At 39.3% G+C, this 18,521-nt stretch overlaps 1 protein-coding gene across 5 annotated transcripts in view; it reads left to right on the top strand.

The window, feature by feature from the left end:
• Window positions 1-599: 599 nt before the first annotated feature.
• UGT8 (UDP glycosyltransferase 8) overlaps window positions 600-18,521 on the top strand; it is an 81,879-nt gene continuing 63,957 nt past the window's right edge. For 2 of the 5 annotated variants that reach the window (XR_014811875.1, XM_021100330.2), the window contains exon 1: window positions 600-837. Coding sequence is in view for 1 of the 5 variants with exons in the window: in XM_021100329.2 (XP_020955988.1) it covers window positions 1,559-1,601 (43 nt within the window). In the remaining 4 variants the exon portion in view is untranslated. Of the gene's footprint in view, window positions 920-996; window positions 1,134-1,480; window positions 1,602-18,521 lie in introns of those variants that run through there. The other 3 variants (XM_021100331.2, XM_021100332.2, XM_021100329.2) reach the window with 3 other exon arrangements.

The following is an 18,521-nucleotide window of genomic DNA, read 5'->3' as shown; positions in this document are numbered from 1 at the left end:
TCGTGTTTTCTATCGCTTTCCAATTCACAAGGCAGGTGGCATATCCCCTAAGCGCCACCCCCACCTCTCCTTCTTGTATCTCCTCCATCTCCTTGCCCAAGTGCAACTTTTTAATGGGTTAGGGAGGTAGAGAAGGCGAACAACCACCACACCACGCATATTTGCGCACAAAAAAAAAAAGGCGGGCACCGGGACCAGACGGAAGGTGGCGGAGAGGGCACAGGGCAAGCCTCGCAGGGGGAACAGGGGGCGGGGCCACGTGCCGGTCCCAGGGTTCCCAGCTGCAGCACCAGAGGGCTCAGCGTCCCAGCCTCCCCGATACCACCGCTCGACCCGCGAGCATCCCAGTCCCAGGACTCTACGCCTGGCTCAGCCGGCGAGCGCGTGGCACGAAGGCGCGTCCGCATCCATGCCCCAGCCGAAGGAGCAGGAGGCGCTCGCAGCCCCAGGCGTGTGATGCGAGGCTGAGCGCTGGGCGGCCCGCGTAGTGCCCCGCTGAAGCAAGAGCGGGAGGAGAGGGGCGAGCTCTTGCTCAGCAAGCCGCGCGCGGGGCGGGGCGGGGCGCAGCTGGGGAGGCCCGGCCGCCCGCTGGGAGCAGCGGAGGAGCGGGCGCGCTGCGGACCCGAAAGAGGTCACGGTTAAAGCTTTGCCATCAATTGTGAGCCCAGAGAGTTCGTCCTAAGGTAACACACTAACTCTGCAGCCTCCCTTAAGACCCCCAAGCCCCCGAAGGCGGCGACACCTGATCCAGCGCACAAACACGGGTCCCTTCTGTCCCCGGATACAATTACGCGGCGGAGACACACTTAAACTCACGCGCAGCAGCCAAGAGCCGAGGTAAACAGAGAAACCACGCCGTTCCAGAGGGCGGAAGGGGGGCGGGCTGGCAAAAGGAGAGGGGCGTTGTTTGCTCTCTGAGGTGAGTGCTGGGCGAATGACTGCGATCCGGGGGCGGAGGGTAGGGATCAGAAAGTGCAAATGGGGTTGGGTTGAGGCAGTTATGGAATGGGGTGGGTGGGGAGAAAGACTTAGGTGTGGGGTCGGGGTTGTAAAGATCTTTTCCAGGCTGCCGGGGTCGCGCCCGCACTCATTTCCCTCCCATATGGCACCCGGTTGAGGGTCCTCTTGCCTTGGTGCGTGCAGGTGAAGAGAGGAGATAGCCCTTGAGGGATCCGAGGACCTTGCACTTGACCCTGGAGGGGTTGGCACCGCGGAACTCCAAGGCGGGAGTCCGTCGCTCGCCAGGGATGGAGAACCCGGAGGTGGTTCGGGAACTCTCCAACTCTCTACTGGCTCCTCTCCCTGAGGGGGAACTGGACCTGGTGGGGGGGCGTCTTGGGGCTGCACATTCACAGGGATCTTTCAAGGCCAGCATGCCCGTGAGACCCTTGGGAATGGACAGTAGTGGCAGAGCCCCCGCGCTGATGGGGGAACCATATGGCGTGCCCTTGTTTTAGAGAAGCATGTTGGGAGTTAAAGGGGAGATGAGAGAAGGACGCTCTGTAGGAAGTACGGCGCCTTCCACGGGCTGGAGGAGCGGCACAGGGCCTTGGGATTCATGGTTTGGAGTTGGATGAGAAAAACTGCATCGAAGGGCGCAGGTATATGCAGTGCGACTGGACAAAAGGACAGTGACGTGTGGCGAGGGGGTTACCCAGTTTGTATGTATAAAATCGTTGGTTTAATTGAAGGTAAATGAAGTTGAGTAGGGGAACGTGCTGCTCTGCAGCAATTCCTTGGGGAAAGGACCACCTCTGTACCTCCACCCCTGTTTCCCATCATCTTAAAGCATGGGGCATAGGTCGGGGACTGGGAGATTGAGAGAACTTCTGAGTGTTCCACAAACAAACTAACTCCTAAGACTAGATTGTGTTAACTCGCTCTCCAGAGAGAGAGAGGGCGGATCATAGGGGGAAGGAGTGGCATTCTTAACCAGGAATGACCCTGAGTCATCTCCATTATGTAGCAGTGTTAGGAATAGACAGCCTTTTTATTTCAGGTGGGTTCCACTCAGAAAAGGTAGTAAATAAACCACCACTGTACAAACCTTCAGGTCCCACAGGCTGTCACCTTGTATAATGAGTTTCAAGATTAATGACACGAAGGTGTGTCAGTTTGGCTAGATGGCAAGTCGGCTGTTTCTATTTCTGATAATTTCATGTTAAAAAAAAAGAACACCTAGAATTGGTGTAGTTAGTTGGTGTGCTTTATTTCCACTTGTCCCGGGGTGGGGGATGCTACTTGAAAGAGAATAGAAAGTGCTCTTTAACTGGTATTTTAGTAGTTTTAGGAGTATTAAATAGTAAGGGAGGCCAGAACTTTGTGTTGATTGAATTAAATCACAAATCAGCCTGTGTTTTTTCTGTCTCAATGAGGAACAGTGAATTTAGTTTTCTCCTATAGAAACTATCTCCTGGCAGTTTGAGGTTTTGCTTTTGCAGTGTCTCTGTTCAACCACTATTTTAGATAATTCCAGAGGGAAATACTCGGGTATATTTGATTTGCCTGCCACCCACAAGTTAAACTTGACATCTTGTGTTGTATGATTTAGTACTATAGAAATGTTTTAAAACTACAGGGAGTTCCTGTTGTGGCTCAGCAGAAATGAACCCCACTAGTATCCATGATGTTAGTTCTATCCCTGGCCCAGATCAGTGGGTTGAGGATCCAGCTTTGGCTGTGGTGAAGGTCTACAGGCTGACAGCTGCAGCTTTGATTTGATTCTTAGCCCAGGAACTTCCACATGCCCCCTTTGCAGCCCTCAAAAGCAAAAACAAACAAACAAAAAAAAAGTGAAAACTACACTGAAGCATAGTGCCCTGGCATTTAATAATAGTGTATTAGTAGCTTGGATATAAAACTGAGTAAAAACTGTATTTGTGACTTTCCCTAGGTAATACTACTGTAAAGATCCAAACTCTTTTTAAATCTAAAATTTCCAGAGCTTTATGTTTGTTGAATTAATGCCTGGTACACACATTAGAATAACTAAACCAACAGAGTAAACAATATTTGTAACAGACTTTGTTTTTTGTAAAATCTTTTTCTATGTGTAAAGAGTTTGAAAGTTCGAATTTGATTTAAATTACTTAAAACATTTCATAGTTTGTTATGAATAATTAATAGTAAATTAATTACTGTGTAAATATTGACGGCAGAGGAAGAAAATAACCACACACTCAATTCTCAAACTCCTTTTGAAAGTTATGTGCTTATTTATCAGATAATATTGACTTAATGCTGTTTCATTGACAGTAGATTTGTAAAGCATACCAGGAGAGTAAGAGCTTATGATTCTTTTTGCAGTATATAATAATATCTCACTTATTTGACACCATCTGGGTTGTTATGTATTTACATAAGCACTTTTTCTAAATAGCTGACCCATCCCAGCATTAATTACTGAAATTTAAAAAATTTAGCTATTAAAACAAGCAATTTCTAACTGTTGCATGCTAACTTTCTCCCCAGGGTGTAAGTTAATTTTTTTGTTAGGTTGTCTTTATGAACATGAATTCATAAAGAATTAAATAGTGCTATTCCTTGAGGTACATAGAGCTGTTTTTGTTTATAGTAAAATGGTCTCAGTCTGCCCAGTTGCAATACTAGAATGGAGACAGAAGTACTATTCTTCTTTTTATGGTTTTTCTGGGTCCTCTTTCTGTTATCGGCTATCACTTTCTGCTGCTGTCAGACTGTGAGCGGCCCTGCTGCTGTATTATCTGTTGTCTTTTTTTTTTTTTCCTAAAATGATGTGGGCTATTGCTTGAGTATAAAGCCTGTGTACTTTGTGACAGATACTCACTGTTCTCCTCCTTTGTTTCTGGGCTAGAGAGTGAGCTAAATGGCTGAAGTTCCTAGAAGGGTAACTTCTATGTAAACGGTTTTAATGTGTTTTTAAATAGAAAAGTTTGATTATAAGATTTTTGGAATTTATTCTTTTAATTTCAGGCATTCAGTCTTCTGGAAAATCTTTGCTTTTCTGAGAATTGAAGCAGATTTTTAAGAAGTTTACTTTTCTTATGGTAGCCCCAGATTGTCTTTGTTTAGAACTATGTATATGATAATATTTTACCTCCTGCTTTCTGCCATTGAAATTGACTGGTTGTATGTAATGTTGGCAGTATTTCTCTACTCTGGAAGCCAGGAATAAGAAGTGTGATTTGAAATCCTGATGCCCATGCTTGAAGCTAGCTGAATCATTTCAATATTATTTTGCATACCTACCTATGGAGGAGCTGCATAATCAAATGAGTTTGAATAAAGTTGTTTAATTTTGTCTTGAAAACAGTGCTAATCATGTCTTCCTAATCTAAGGCATTTCACAAACATCTTTTATTCAATAAATATTTATCAAAGGCATACTACGCATTGGGCACTATGTTGAGGATGTTCAGATACTCAAGACTGCGGGAGGGCTCAAGGTTTAAGAGGATTTAGAAAACAAGTTTGCTTCAGTGTTTCTGTTGTGATTCAGTGGTAAGGAACCTGACTAGTATCCATGCGGGTGTGCTTTCAATCCAGTCTTGCTCAGTGGGTTGAGGATCCAGTGTTGCCATGAGCTGTGTTGTAGGTCACAGATGCCTCTCGGATCTGATATTGCTATGGGTATGGTGTAGGCCAGCAGCTATAGCTCAGTTTTGACCTCCAGCCTGGGCGCTTCCATATGGCACAGGTGTGGCCCTGAAAGGAAGGAAGGAAGGAAGGAAGGAAGGAAGGAAGGAAGGAAGGAAAGAAAGAAAACAAGTTTCCTTCCGTAAGTGAAATATAGTGTTGTACCTTATGTAAGGGTGTGATTGAGATATCCAGAGTGCCCTGAACAGACATTTGGAAGTGGCCAGTTCTACCTGGGGAAGGAAAACTAGAGAGGTTCCATAGAGAAAGTGACAACAGAGGAATCAGTGTAGAAACAGGCAAAATCATAGTGGCCTGTTTGCCATCCCAAGACCATTTTCTCTTCAAGTTTGTTTTAAACAAGAGTGATAGGATGAGGAATTCCCATCATGGCTCAGTGGAAATGAATCTGACTAGGAACCATGGGGTTGCAGGTTCGAACCTTGGCCTCGCTCAGTGGGTTAAGGATCTGGCATTGCTGTGGCTATGGCGTAGGCCAGCACTGTAGCTCATATTCGAACCTTAGCCTGGGAACTTCCATATGCTGGCAGTGCTGCCCTAAAAATTAAAAAAGTAATAATACTAAATATAAAAAAATACTAAAAATAAAAAAAAGGTAAAGAGTGGTATGATGAGAAAACAGATTTCCCTATAGACTAGAAGGGTGGATCTGAGGTGTGAGACAGGAATAACAGGTTAGAAGCTATTGAAGTGACTTATTAAGAGCAATTCAGGATCTTACACCAAAGTGGTGGCAGTGAGATGAAGAAAAGGGTTTCGTCACACAGATGTGGAGGTGGTGGAATGTCAAGGATAGGTGACTGGTTAGATGGTGGGTGTTACGGGAGGGTGGAGTAGGGACTTTAACGAAGAAGCAGATTCGAGGACCAGGGATGAAAGAGTTCAGTTTTGGACGTGTGGAATATTAAATGCTTGTAGAATATTCAACTAGAGGTGAGTGTCCAGGGGATCATTGTGCAGAAGTTATGAGGAGAAGGTCTGGGCTACTAGGTAGGTAGGTAGATAAATGGATAGATGAATGGATGGGTGGATGAATGGACGGCTTTAGTTATTTTCAGTATATAGGTGGTTGCAAAAATAAAATAAAAGCAAGTCCCGTGGATTTTCTAGGGTAGGTTAGACAATGAAGAGGGAAATAGTGGCCTGGGGAGATCTAAAATCAAAGAGTTGGGTGGAGAAATAAGGAGCAGTAAAAAATGAGAATGTAGCGAGTGTAAGTTGGAGGAAAATTAGAGCAGAATAGCTTTTAGTAGCTGAAGGAGGAAAAAATTTCAAGAAGTGAGAGGCTAAGTACTAAAATGAGGAGTGTCGAACAGTTCTGGTTCTGCTCCTGATAGCTCCGTGAGCTTGAACTCAGAATTTATTTCCCATTCCTCATGTAACGTAATGAGGATCAAAGTGCGACTTCCTAGGGCCACTGTAAAGATCACATGAGATAGTCTGTCAGGTTCAGTGGCTGAAAGTTTACTGGTTTGTGTTCAATAAGTGCTCACTGTTTTATGGAAAGCAGAACTTGGATTTGGAGATTAGGAGGTATGTAGACACTAATGTTTTCAGTGTACTTGCTCTCAGGGTTTAGGGAAGGTGGTTAAAATTTATGCTTAAGATGGAAACTTGATCACAGTTATAACTTTTGAGCAGGAACCCAGTACAATAGAGGCAACACAGAATTTTGAAGGGACCAGAGAGCCACAGGAACATATACCTTTTTTTTTTTTTTTTTTTGTCTTTTTAGGGCTGCACCCTCAGCAAATGGAGGTTCCCAGTCTAGGGGTCTAATTGGAGGTGCAGTTGCAGGTCTACGCCAGAGCCACAGCAACGCGGGATCCAAGCCACATCTGCGACCTACATCACAGCTCACAGCAGTGCCGGATCCTTAACCCACTGAGCAAGGCCAGGGGTCGAACCCGCAACCTCATGGTTCCTAGTTGGATTTGTATCCACTGTGCCATGATGAGAACTCCTAGAACATATTCCTTGAAGCAAGAGGGGATTGCACCTGGGGAGATGTTAGCTTCCTCAGAACAAGCCATGCTTCCACCAGCCTTGGAGGGTCCATAGCATCCTTGTTGCTTTTTAAAAGCATCTGTTAAAATCATAGACATTCTTAATGTCTTATTTAAAGTTTCTTCATGTTTAAGTGAGTTCTAGTTTTTTTGATAATAAAGGGCAAGGATTATTCATTTTAGAAGAACTATAAACAGTCTACTATTATTGTAGAACAAACTTGTGGTTGCCAAGAGGAAGGGGAAGGAGTGGGAAGGACTGGGAATTTGGGGTTAATAGATGCAAACTATTGTCTTTGGAATGGATAAGCAATGGGATCCTGCTGTATAAACTGAGAACAATGTCTGGTCACTTGTGATGGAGCATGATAATGTGAGAAAAAAGAACGTATACATGTATGTGTGACTGGGTCACCGGGCTGTGCAGTAGAAAATTGACAGAACGTTGTAAACCGGCTATAATGGAAAAAATAAAATATAAAATAAAATAAAATAACTATAAACAAAAACAACCAAAACAAGCTAGATATTAAAGCTGAATAAAATATAATTTCATGTTTGGGATTCAGAAGTACTTCCGTATCTTAAGGGGTCTTAAAAATCAACTGTGGAAACCAAGTATTAACCTGTGTAATAAGGAGTTCTTAAAAAATTGAGCCGACAATAGTAGTATTTTAAAATCCCTACTTTTTTCCTTAGTATTTTCTCTGTTTGGATAAAGTAGTGCTTTATGTTAGAGATAAACATTTAAAATTAGATTCTTTTTTTTTTTTTTTTGTCCATACTCATAGCACGCAGAAGTGTGCTGCCAAGGATCGAGTCCAAGCCACAGAAGTGACAAGCAGGATCCTTAACCCACTGAGCCCCAGGGAACTCAGAGATTTCTATTTTAATATATGTATATGGATTTTTTACCCTGTAATTAGTAGGTGTTTGAAAAAATATTTGCATATATGAACTGGTTTGCAGAACAATCAGCAGTCAAACACAGTGCATAATGCTTACTAATTAGTTGTTAGGCATCTTAATGATTAGTTGGTTGTAAGTATTTATTATTCCCTTTAAATTAGTAACTCTGTTTCAGTATTCACCACCTACTTGCTTATATAGCATGTAAAGTAGTACTTAGTTTTAAGGGCATCCAATAACTGTCTTGAGGAAAATGAAATTAGATGTTTAATATTTTTAAGGTGTACTGAAGTCCATTGTGTATGTAGTTTTAAACCTTTGATGATGTTCTTTCCCTGAAGTTCTCTACCTGTACTTTTTGTTACTAGGACCATTCAGTTTTGGAGTTGAGTTTCAGTCTGTTGAGCTAACTCCCTGAGTGTGTGGTCCCACTCTTGGAAAGCACAGTGTTTTGTGCAGGTGACTTTCAGTTTAGAACTTCTGACAGTTCCACGTTGGATATGCACCAACTCAGTTTTAGACTATGCTGTCCTGCTCAGGACTCTCTTACAGAGAAGACAGATACCACAATGAAATTGACTTAGCTGTAAGGTCAGCGTTAGGAGTGCAGAGCTCAAACAAAACAGAACCTTTGGATTTGTGAATGGTAGGGTATATACCAGAGTCAATTCCTACTCTCTGGCTGGAAATTTTTGTAAGTATTAAGCCGTTTGAATTTGATAGAAAGAATGCATATTTAGGAACATTTCAGAGATACAGTGTATTTTGCTAATAGCTTTGTGCTATTTGTCTGAATTATAAATAATGGAAACAATCACTATATTGGAGGTATAATTTCCCTTGACTTGATTTAGATAATAGAAATGCATCCACAGGTATTCCAGTTTACTAAGTAAGTTAACATTATTCCTGATTTAATAAATATTTGCCTAATTTGGGAATACTATGAATATAAACATTTGTGTAAATTTTTTTGCGCTTTTCAATTCTGTTTTGAAGACATTTAATACTTGAAATTTTTTAAGACACCGAGTTATCTTTTCGCTATTATATTGGCTGTAACTTGCTTTAATAATAACCATGGGACTGATTTTCCTCCAAGTGAGATGTTTTAGTTTAAACAGTATTTTCCTACGGATTTAAAAAAATTTGTGAAAAGTAGAATCGAGAATACAAATATTTTTTATAATATGGCCTTGAAAAGGTGTATAAAATTTAGTTTTTATAAATTGAATCATATTTATAGAATTTTAAAGTTTCAAAACACTTGAAAATAAAGCAAAATTTCAACTCTTTTAAAATGTAGGTGAAGGGTATATAGATGTTTTCTGTATTAATCTTTATACTTTTCCACGTGTTTACAATAATTGACAGTCCAAAAAAATATGAACAGTGATTTTAAAGCATATCATATTGTAAAGGTACCCAGAGACTTTGCTATTTTAAAACCATCTCAGAATACATCTTTCTATAAAAGGAATCCCATTTTCGTTTCTCTCTTCTGCAAATTCAAATTTTACTAATGGAGTTAGGCAAACGCAACAACAAGAAATATTGGGCACACCTCTGTACCACATGGTAAATATAGTGGTATCTACCATCTTAAACATCTTAAACTTGGGACATAAAGGCTTACTCTGATGTTAGACTTCATCTTCATTGTAACATCCCTTATTCACAAGAGAAGGCATTGACAGGAAGAATTTGATTTTCTTTTAATTAACTAGTAATGGAGTGAGCCATCCAGCGGTGTGGCCTTCCCACTTTGAGAGCCGCTCTGAGACTGGGGGGACAGACCTTTCTCTTTGGCTTCTTCTGAAGAAGGCCACGTGCTTTACATAGCCTTTGCATTTGTGCTGCTGTACCTTTGGTTCATTTGTACTCACCAGCCAATCGGGAGAGCACCGTTTAGAGGAAAACTAGTCAAACAGGTTTGCCTATCTCTTTAGAAGGGGAGGGGGTGCAGTGAAATTTGTGGGAAAGGTCAAGGGTGAAACTATTTTAAGGAATATTAATGCTGATCACTGACTTATTTTGTTTGTTTGTTTTGGTTTTGGTTTTTAAAATATTTCAGGGGCAATTGTGACAACACCTCTTAATAGAGCTAACGTGAGAGTAAGGGAAACCGGAAGGAGAAGTAAATAAGAAACGGAATTAGAATAAGATGGAGAGTGGGAAAGGAAAAACAGTGGTAGAAGAGGGAAAAGAACCAGAGGAAAAGGACAAGTATTTCAGTGGCCTAGGTGGGCTTTGTGTGAACCTGGTGCATCATAGTATTGATCTGAGGATGAGTTTAATTAAAACAAATACCTGTGATCCTCAGTATCCAAAAGAAAGAATACTGGCTCAGGGCTGAGGTTTACTAAGAATGGTGGTGGGGAAATGTTGTAGTCACCAGTCTCTGCACTACCTTTAGGTTGGAAATATCCAGTTTCTTTGAACAATAGCAAAATGTTACCTTCATACAGCTTTTCTGTAGTTTGCAAATCGCTTACTCATACATTCTATCATTTTATCCTCTGAACATTGTCCAGTAAGTAGTCACATCTTAAAAATCATGACCTAGGGAGGCAGAGATCAGGAAGTCACCACAACAGTCTGCAGCGGATTTGTTATTTGAACTTGGGCTCCTGGCCATTCATTTTCACATGGAAATCCTAGCCCACAGGGCTCTCTGTTAACCTGGCTGCCTTATGATCACTCTTATTTTCTTCTTCCTACTCCCAAGCAGAATTCCATTTAAGGGGTTCCATTTATCTCTCTAGGCATTTGCTGCAGGATACCCCCTGACCTGAACTCTCCTGCTTTTTTCCCTCTGTGCTTTCAAATTCTCATCCTTCACTGTTTCCACTCAAATCCCACCTCAGAGTGTTGCTTCCCAGTCTCTTTTACTTTTCTCTGACTTTCATTTCTGCAAGCATTCATGATATTTGAACATTTAGTTATGTGACTTCTCCCTTTAAGAAGAGTATGTGCTATTGGAGAGTGGACTTTTGCTCTTAGTTTCCGCATAAGGCCATGAACAAACATGCTAATCAGAGATAAGATAATTAAACGTTATTGAATGATAACCTTCAGTGACTCATAAAGCAGTAAAGTCCCTAAAATCCTGTATGTATATTGATGCTTTTTTCCTTTTTCTTCCCCAAACTGTATCATTCAAACTTGAAATGTTCCCTTACTTTGTTTTTAAATGAAATGCTCTATATAGACTGCTGTATCATTTAGTTACAACAGCAACAAAAAATGTTGGTCTGTAGAAGTGTTTTTGAATTCTTCATTACAAAATTTATAATGGTTTAGTAGATTTTTCTTTTAAAATTTCCCCAGAGCTTCTGGTGGGTAGAAGTACATTCACAGCTAATTCTAGGAAAAGCATTAAGAGAAAGTAATGACAAATGATTAAGTGTATTTAGTCTTTATTTTGTATTTATATTTGTTATGTCTAATGTCAAGAAACAGTAGTTGGAGAAAAGGATGATTACACATATTAGGAAGCATTCAGATTGCTCCCTTCTCCTGCCTCACCCCCCAGATAAGACCTTTTATGTTAATTAACTGAAAGCACAGGCCCAGGCTGAGTTCCTTTCCCTCTTCTGTGCTTATTTCCTACTTTCGTAATTGCCAAAGGTCTCTGGTTCAGAATGTCTCCTCTTCCATATCCTTCTGGGCAAGACTAGGAATAAGAATAGATTTTACAAAATATCTTCAGCAGAAAAAAAAAAAAAGGAAATTAGGTTGGGTAAGACCATTAATGAGAAGTGATACCTGACTGTTATTTGCCAGTTTGTTTCTTTCTTTCATTTATTTAAATTTAAAGTGTAGGTGATTTACAGTGTTGTGCCAATTTCTGCTCTATTGCAAAATGACCCAGTCATGCAAATATATGCATTTTTTTTCTCATATTATCTTCCATCATGTTCTATCCCAGGATATAGGGTATAGTTCCCTGTACTATAGAGTAGGAACTCATTGTTTATCCATTCTAAATGTGATAGTTGGCATCTACTAACCCCAACTCCCAGTTTTTTCTGCTCTCTCCCCTTCCCCCTCGGCAACCACAAGTCTATTCTCTATGTGAGTCTGTTTCTGTCTTGTAGATATGTTCATTTGTGTCACATTTTAGATGTCACATATAAGTGATATATGGTATTTGTCTTTCTCTTTCTGACTTACTTAGTGTGAGGACCTCTAGTTGCATCCATGTTGGTGCAAGTGGTATTGTTTTGTTCTTTTTCATGGCTGTGTAATAGTCTGTCATGTATATGTACTACATCTTCTTAGTCCATTCATCCATTGATGGATATTTAGGTTGTTTCTATGTCTTGGCTGTTGTGAATAGTGCTGCAATGAACATGCAGGTACATGTATCATTTTGAATTGTAGTTTTGTCCAGATGTGGGACAGGAGTGGGATTGCTAAGGTCCGGTCATTTAGTGTGTGGCACTTGTATATTATTTGCCAATTTTAAATAATTCTTAAGAGCATTGAGAGGTAACCTATTTTGTTCAGTTAGACGTTATTTGAGCATATGCTTTAGAATATACTTTTTGATCAAATTTCTGAACAATGAAAAATACACAGAAACAAGGTCCTCTGTCTATCCTGCTTCACCTCTTTGCTGTCCCATTCTTTTTCTCCTCTTATATTTGTCTGCCTTCCCGGAGATAATGTCCCTACCTTTGGTGGGAAGTTCAGAGGAGAGATCCCAGGGATTGGCTTACACATTGTCGAGGTAAGAATATGGGTGGAGGTGAGTGTGTGGGAGTGTAGAGTCTGCCCATCACTAGAGTAGAATCTGGTCATTTTATTCAAATCATCCTGTATATGGGCCCTAAATGCTTTATGCTTTCTCATCATTATTTTTACCACTAAAAATAAATCACCTTCTCATTTTGATACCATGTCAATGCATTCCTACTCCTATTCCTACTTTGCTCACAAGGGCCTTGAAGAGGAATTTGGAACTAGGCATGTTGAATTCCTGCAGATTTGTATAGTGAGCATCTGTAACATGTAAGAATTAATTCAGCCATTCATTCACAAGCAGCCTATTATATGATACAACTTTTCTGCCTTAGACCCAAAATACATGGTGATGTTTTTAAATCAAGTATAAAATTTAAAGATGTTATGTATAAAAGCATAGGAACGTTATTACTAAGGCTTTTCAAAGACTACTGATTCGATGTGTATATCCCAGAATGCGAGAAAGAGTCTATTATCTGACATGTGGCTGTGGCAATTTTGAAGTCTTTATGTGGTGCAGGTAAGAGATACTGGATTAGGACCCAGGAAACCTGAGTGGTAGTTCCAACTCTGCCAGTGAGTAACTATGAACTAGCCCAGGGATGCTTGGGAATGACCCCTGGAGACCTTGTCCTTTTCAACACGAATGAGAGGGTTTAGACTCAGTTCTCTTAAATTTTAAGTTGAGGTTTAGACTCATTCTCTGATTTACTTCACAAAATATGAAAATACATATTTTAAAAAATATTTGGTACCATTTCATAACAAATATGTTCAGTACCAATGTTTAAGTATATTTATATTATGTTTGCAAGACTCTTAACAATGGCAGTGATAACACAAAAGACTTCTCTGGACTTGCTTCATTGTGCTGAGTATCAGGTATAATCCTAGATGATTAGAAGCCACAAAACTATGCTTTTACCTGTTAATAAGGGAGTGTGCATAGGGAAATGCATTCTGTCTTTCTGCAGAACCTACCAAAATCTTCCTCTAAGGAATATAACTTTGCTGTTTTGTCTCACATTCCATAACAACTTTCTGTTTGTGATTTTACTAGCATTTTATGAGACAGCAGTGACATTTGTTATTTATTTATTCTCTGAGACGTGCAAAGAATTGAGTAGAGAAATATCCACAATTTTTTAAAATTTGATTTTGCTTATATTTAGGCAGACATTTTGGATCCCCAAACAGGTTTAAGATATCACATGAGGATTTATTTTGTGACTTTCGCTAATGTTAATATAGATGATGTTAAAAATCCGCTTAAACTAATGATACTAAAGAAAGGTTATCACCTAATAAGTATGAGAATCAATCCTATGATCTTTTGTGATCCTAGTAAGTTTTTGAAGCCTGAAGATTCTCTAGAAATGATGTGTTGAAAAGCTTTTTCCCCTACATGGGATTTTGTCCCATTGTGGGAGAAGATGAACATTCATTTGATCTGGATTTTTTCCACATTCACTGCGGTATTCTGCTAATTAAAATCCCAATGAAAGAGAGTTTTAAGAGGCCTAATGAAAGATTTTAAAACATTAACATCAGTTTTTTAGGAGAGCTTTTTTTTTTTTTTTAAGAAAGAAACCTGTCACACTTCAAGCCTCATACAAACTAAGCTGTATGATTTCTGAAACTTTTCTCATTTGTTTAAGGATGAGATCAGAATCAAAACAGTTTCCTATTGTTTGCTGAATGTTGTTCACATGATGCAGTAGCATGGAGATAACTGGTACCAAGCTGGTCTTGAGGAGGTGCAGAAAAAGAAGCCCACACATCTCTGTATATCTATATCTGTAAAATTGCATCTTTAGAAATTGTGCTTGTTTTTTCTCTATCAGTGATTCTCAAAATGGCCCCTGGACCAGCAGCAGCATCACCTAGAAATTTGTCAGGTGTGCAGATTCTTGGGCCAGTCCCAGATCTATAGAGTCAGAAACTGAGAACAGGCCTAACAGTTTTTTGTTATAACAAGCTCTTCAGGTGACTCTGATGCATGCTCCAGTTTGAGAACCACTGACCTATGATACTAAATATAATTGGTTCCAGTTTTCTCAGGTGATGAAATAACTTCTAATCATTTTAGGATTGAAAGGAAAATTCAGTATAAATTTCCAAATATTCCCCTGGTTAATACTTTCCTGGTGAGTTTTTATAGCCTAAATTCATGATATTGTATTTTATTTACTAATTGGTTGTTTGTTTAGGGGTATTCAAGTAGTCTTAGTTCTGCCAACACACACACACACACTCCTCAGTTTATTAGAAATCAACAATAAAAAGTGAGTGGGATTAGTTTACTTTTGTGTGTTTTGTGTAAGTGTAGCCTAATGGTTCTCAATATCATAATCACCTGGGGAACATTAATAAGAAAAAAATACTAAGACGTAGGCTTCATCTTCAGGAATTTTGAGTTAATTGATCCAGATTGGGGCCAGCAGGTGCATCTCCACTTGTCACAGGCTACCCAGGTGATTATAAAGAACAGGTAGGGTTGAGAGCCACTGGAGTGTAGCCATCTGTTTGAGACTGACTCACCAACCACATATCAGTTCCTTAAAAACAATTGTATATTAGGTCTGTTAGGTCCTTCCATTAAGCAGATTGTTTTTTGTGTATGTGTGGTTAAAAAATCATTTATTTTCCAATAGGTTATTGGTATTGTTGACTGTTTGACCACATTATTGTCTATGTTTCATTACTCTTCATTCTGCCTCCAGGCTTTACCCTAAATCTTTGATCTCCAAAGTGCAGTGTCCTGCAGCAAGGAGAGCTTGTTAGAAATAATTTGAGGCCCATACCAGACATACTGAATCAGAATTGCATTTTAACAGTATCCCTATGAAATTGGTCTTACAGTAAAGACTCTCTAGAACAGAATGTTTAAAATCTGGGTGAATTTTTCTTCATTTTTTTTTTTCTTAGCATCCATTGATCTGGTCTTAATTGCTTTTATGAACCCAGTCATATCAGTCTCATTAAAGCTATTCTTAATCCCATTTTTGAATAAGCTTTAGAATTGTAAGTGATCTTCGGGACCATCTAATTTAATATCCTTACCTGGTAGATGAAGGAAATTAGGTGCAGAGAAATTGAGTGACTTGGCTTAAATTACAAAAGCTCTGGATTTGGGCATCTAGAGATGCACCCCATAAATATATATATGTATTTTTTTCTTTAGTTATAGGGACTTCATGATAGGATCACTGAAAATATTATCATAATATAAACAACTTGAAATGTGAGCCACCTGAAAAGACAGTTTTAGGTTACCCAAAAATGACTCATATCCAAAACACCAACATTTTAAATATATATTGACATTTATTTAAATTATCTGCCCAAAGCGACATTGATAATACTTTACTAATACACTAATTCAGAGTATCTTACAATTTACGTAATCTAGACATAATTGGAAAGTAGAATATATGATATTAAACTAAATGAGAATTAAAAGGCATTGCCATGTCCTTATAAATTACTGCATCCATGTGCTCCCGAGAGATTGCAGGTACCTTGTCACAGGACATTTACAAATACTTGGGGATTACTTATTTGTTCATTTGGAATTCCTCAGGACCTAGGGCTGGGCACTGTCCTTTTCTGAATCCCCAGGACAACTGAGCCTTATCAGGTCTTTACATTTCAGGTCCACACATGCAGGCATCACTTGTGTTTCTTCTATTGCACAGAAGTCTTAAGTATGAGATCCTTATCTCTCAATCTGGTGGCTGAAGTGCACCAAATTCTCCACCTGCTTCTTATCATTGCCGATTTGCAGATTTATAATAGCTGGTGTGTTGAAAAGACTCTGGAATCTGCGTGTTAGCACCACGGGTGTTTCTTTTGGACACAAACTTTTGAAAATGATTTCATTAGATGATTAAATTAGTGTTTAATATGCTTAAATTTAATCACCATCATCGATCATTAACTGGATATGTATTACATACTAGGTACTGAGTGCAGTGTCTGTTGGTACCCATATTATCGTAGCTTGCTCTCCTCTCTTCTTTTTATCTTACCTTCCTACATGATGATTTCAGAGAAGTATCCCAGGTGGACCTGGGCACACTATCACTGATAAGCAAACAGCATCAAGTTTCTCATTACAGCTTCACCACCTGTAGTGTAGATGGCTGGGAGGAGATAACCACAGATACTGGCAGCGTAGAAAAGTGGTGAGTGCAGCTAGCTTGGAATGCTACAACAGCAACAACAACAGATGACAGCAGAAATATTTCTTTGTGTTCCCCTTGGCCCTCATCCGAGTCCCAAGTGCAGAATTGGATTTTCTGAATGATATTGCAAATGGTTTATTGCCTTCAGTATTTTGTATTTCTCTAGTTAAGCTGTGCAGTTCCAAACTCATTTTTATAAATAAATAAAGGAAAATTTCTATAAATAAATACATTTTTAATAAATAGAAAAAAAAATCTTTATTTTTTCTGAACAAATCAAAACCATTAATTTGACAAAATGGCAGACTTTGAAAATCTGAGTCACCTCTTTTTATTAACTGAGAACAGCCAGCTGAAAGGGTTTTCACCCAGATTGCACTCTTAATTAATTAAAGACACCAGACTATTGCCAGATCACCACTTTTTGGGGGGTGGGAGGGAATCATTAACCAACAGCAGGTGGCCTTAATTTTCTGAATTTCTCTCCCCAAGTCAAAGTGTTCCCATTTCTTCTTCTCTTTTAAAAATTTTTTGTTATATAATGTCAATTCTAATAGCTATGAAATGATATCCCATTTATTGACATAGTTGATTTACAGTGTGTGTTAATTTCTGCTGTAGAACAAAGTGATTCAGTTATACATATAAATACATTCTTTTTAATATTCATTTTCATTATGATTCATCTCAGGATACTGAATGTAGGTCCCTGTGCTGTACAGTAGACCCTGTTGTTAAGGTGTTTGCATTCCATTGTGAATTTAGGTATCTCCTTGCAAATATATAGTCATAATGAACTTCAGAACACAAGATGCTGCTTATGTATATAAAAAATAAATGTTCAAACCTGGGCGGTTTAACAACTGTCTAGCCACAAAGCTGAGTTTTCCAGTTTGTCCACAGTCACAGTATGGTTTTTTTTTCAGCTTTTTCTTCCTTTCATCCCATGTTGTGATGAAAGTGGATTCAAAATGGATATGAAGCTCTGTAATATACTAGATAACTTATCACAATCTTATTCTCAATCTTATTCTCCTTATCTGTAAATGGGAACAACTATTTTTACCTTCGTATGGTGTCTCAGTATAAATGAAATGGTGCTCATAAAGCCTGGAATGCAAGGAAGGTACATAGTACATAGTACAGCTATTTTCAAGAGTTTTATGTTAGGATATCAGTTTCAAGCTGCGGGGTGACCAGCCCCTTCTGGTTTGTCCAGGACTTTCCCAGTTTTAGCACTGAAACATTCCCATTTTCCCACATCCTGGAAATACCCTCAGTTCTGGGATGGTTCGTCACTCTAGTGATGGGAACAGAGTCTCCAAATAACAATGAGCAAGGAAAGGTAGTTGAGTTGCCTCATAGATCATGGTTATAATAGGCAGAAGCAGGCAGGACTGATACTCTGGTGCCACGGCGTCAGGTGTAATTGTTGTTAGACCTTTCCTGGTTTATACTTCTGTCCCGTGGCTCAGGGTGTTAATCATTACCAAATCTTCATTCCAACCAGCAGGAAGATGAAAAATGAAATCTCTAAAGGCATAAATTAGAAATTGCACATGTCACTCTATCTCCATCCCATGTCCCTCTATCTCCATCCCATGTCCATGTACTTGAACCTAACTTATGTGGTTAAAACTGGCCCCTAGAGAGGCTGGGAATTGTTTTTAGACTTTTTGGCTACGAGCCAAGCTAAAGTAGATGATTGCGTTACTGGAAAAGAGAAGAAAAATGTATCCTATAGTTATCTCTTATATGTCTATGTAGAGCATCCAACAAAAAATTCCAGTCCTTTCATTTTCTAGTTGTTGTTTGATAAGTTTTTTTTTTTTTTTTGGCCATTTACAGCAGAGCTGTGGATGTTTAGGAAGTTAATAAATAAGATGAGAAAAGACCCTTAGACTTGAGGAAAGTCTGTAATGAAATCTATACTTTGACTTGATACTTTTGCTTCCCAACTCCAGTACTCATTACCCCAGAAATCTCCATAATCCAGATGTGTAAATAGCTCTAGTGCCTCAGGCCAAAACTTTGG

The sequence above is a fragment of the Sus scrofa genome, chromosome 8 (genome assembly GCF_054392235.1).
Source record: "Sus scrofa isolate SSC_HxYL_T2T_F1_AM1 chromosome 8, Sscrofa_HxYL_maternal_Yorkshire_Landrace_v2.0, whole genome shotgun sequence".
NCBI lineage: Eukaryota > Metazoa > Chordata > Mammalia > Artiodactyla > Suidae > Sus > Sus scrofa.
This window is presented reverse-complemented; position numbering and strand designations above follow the sequence as displayed.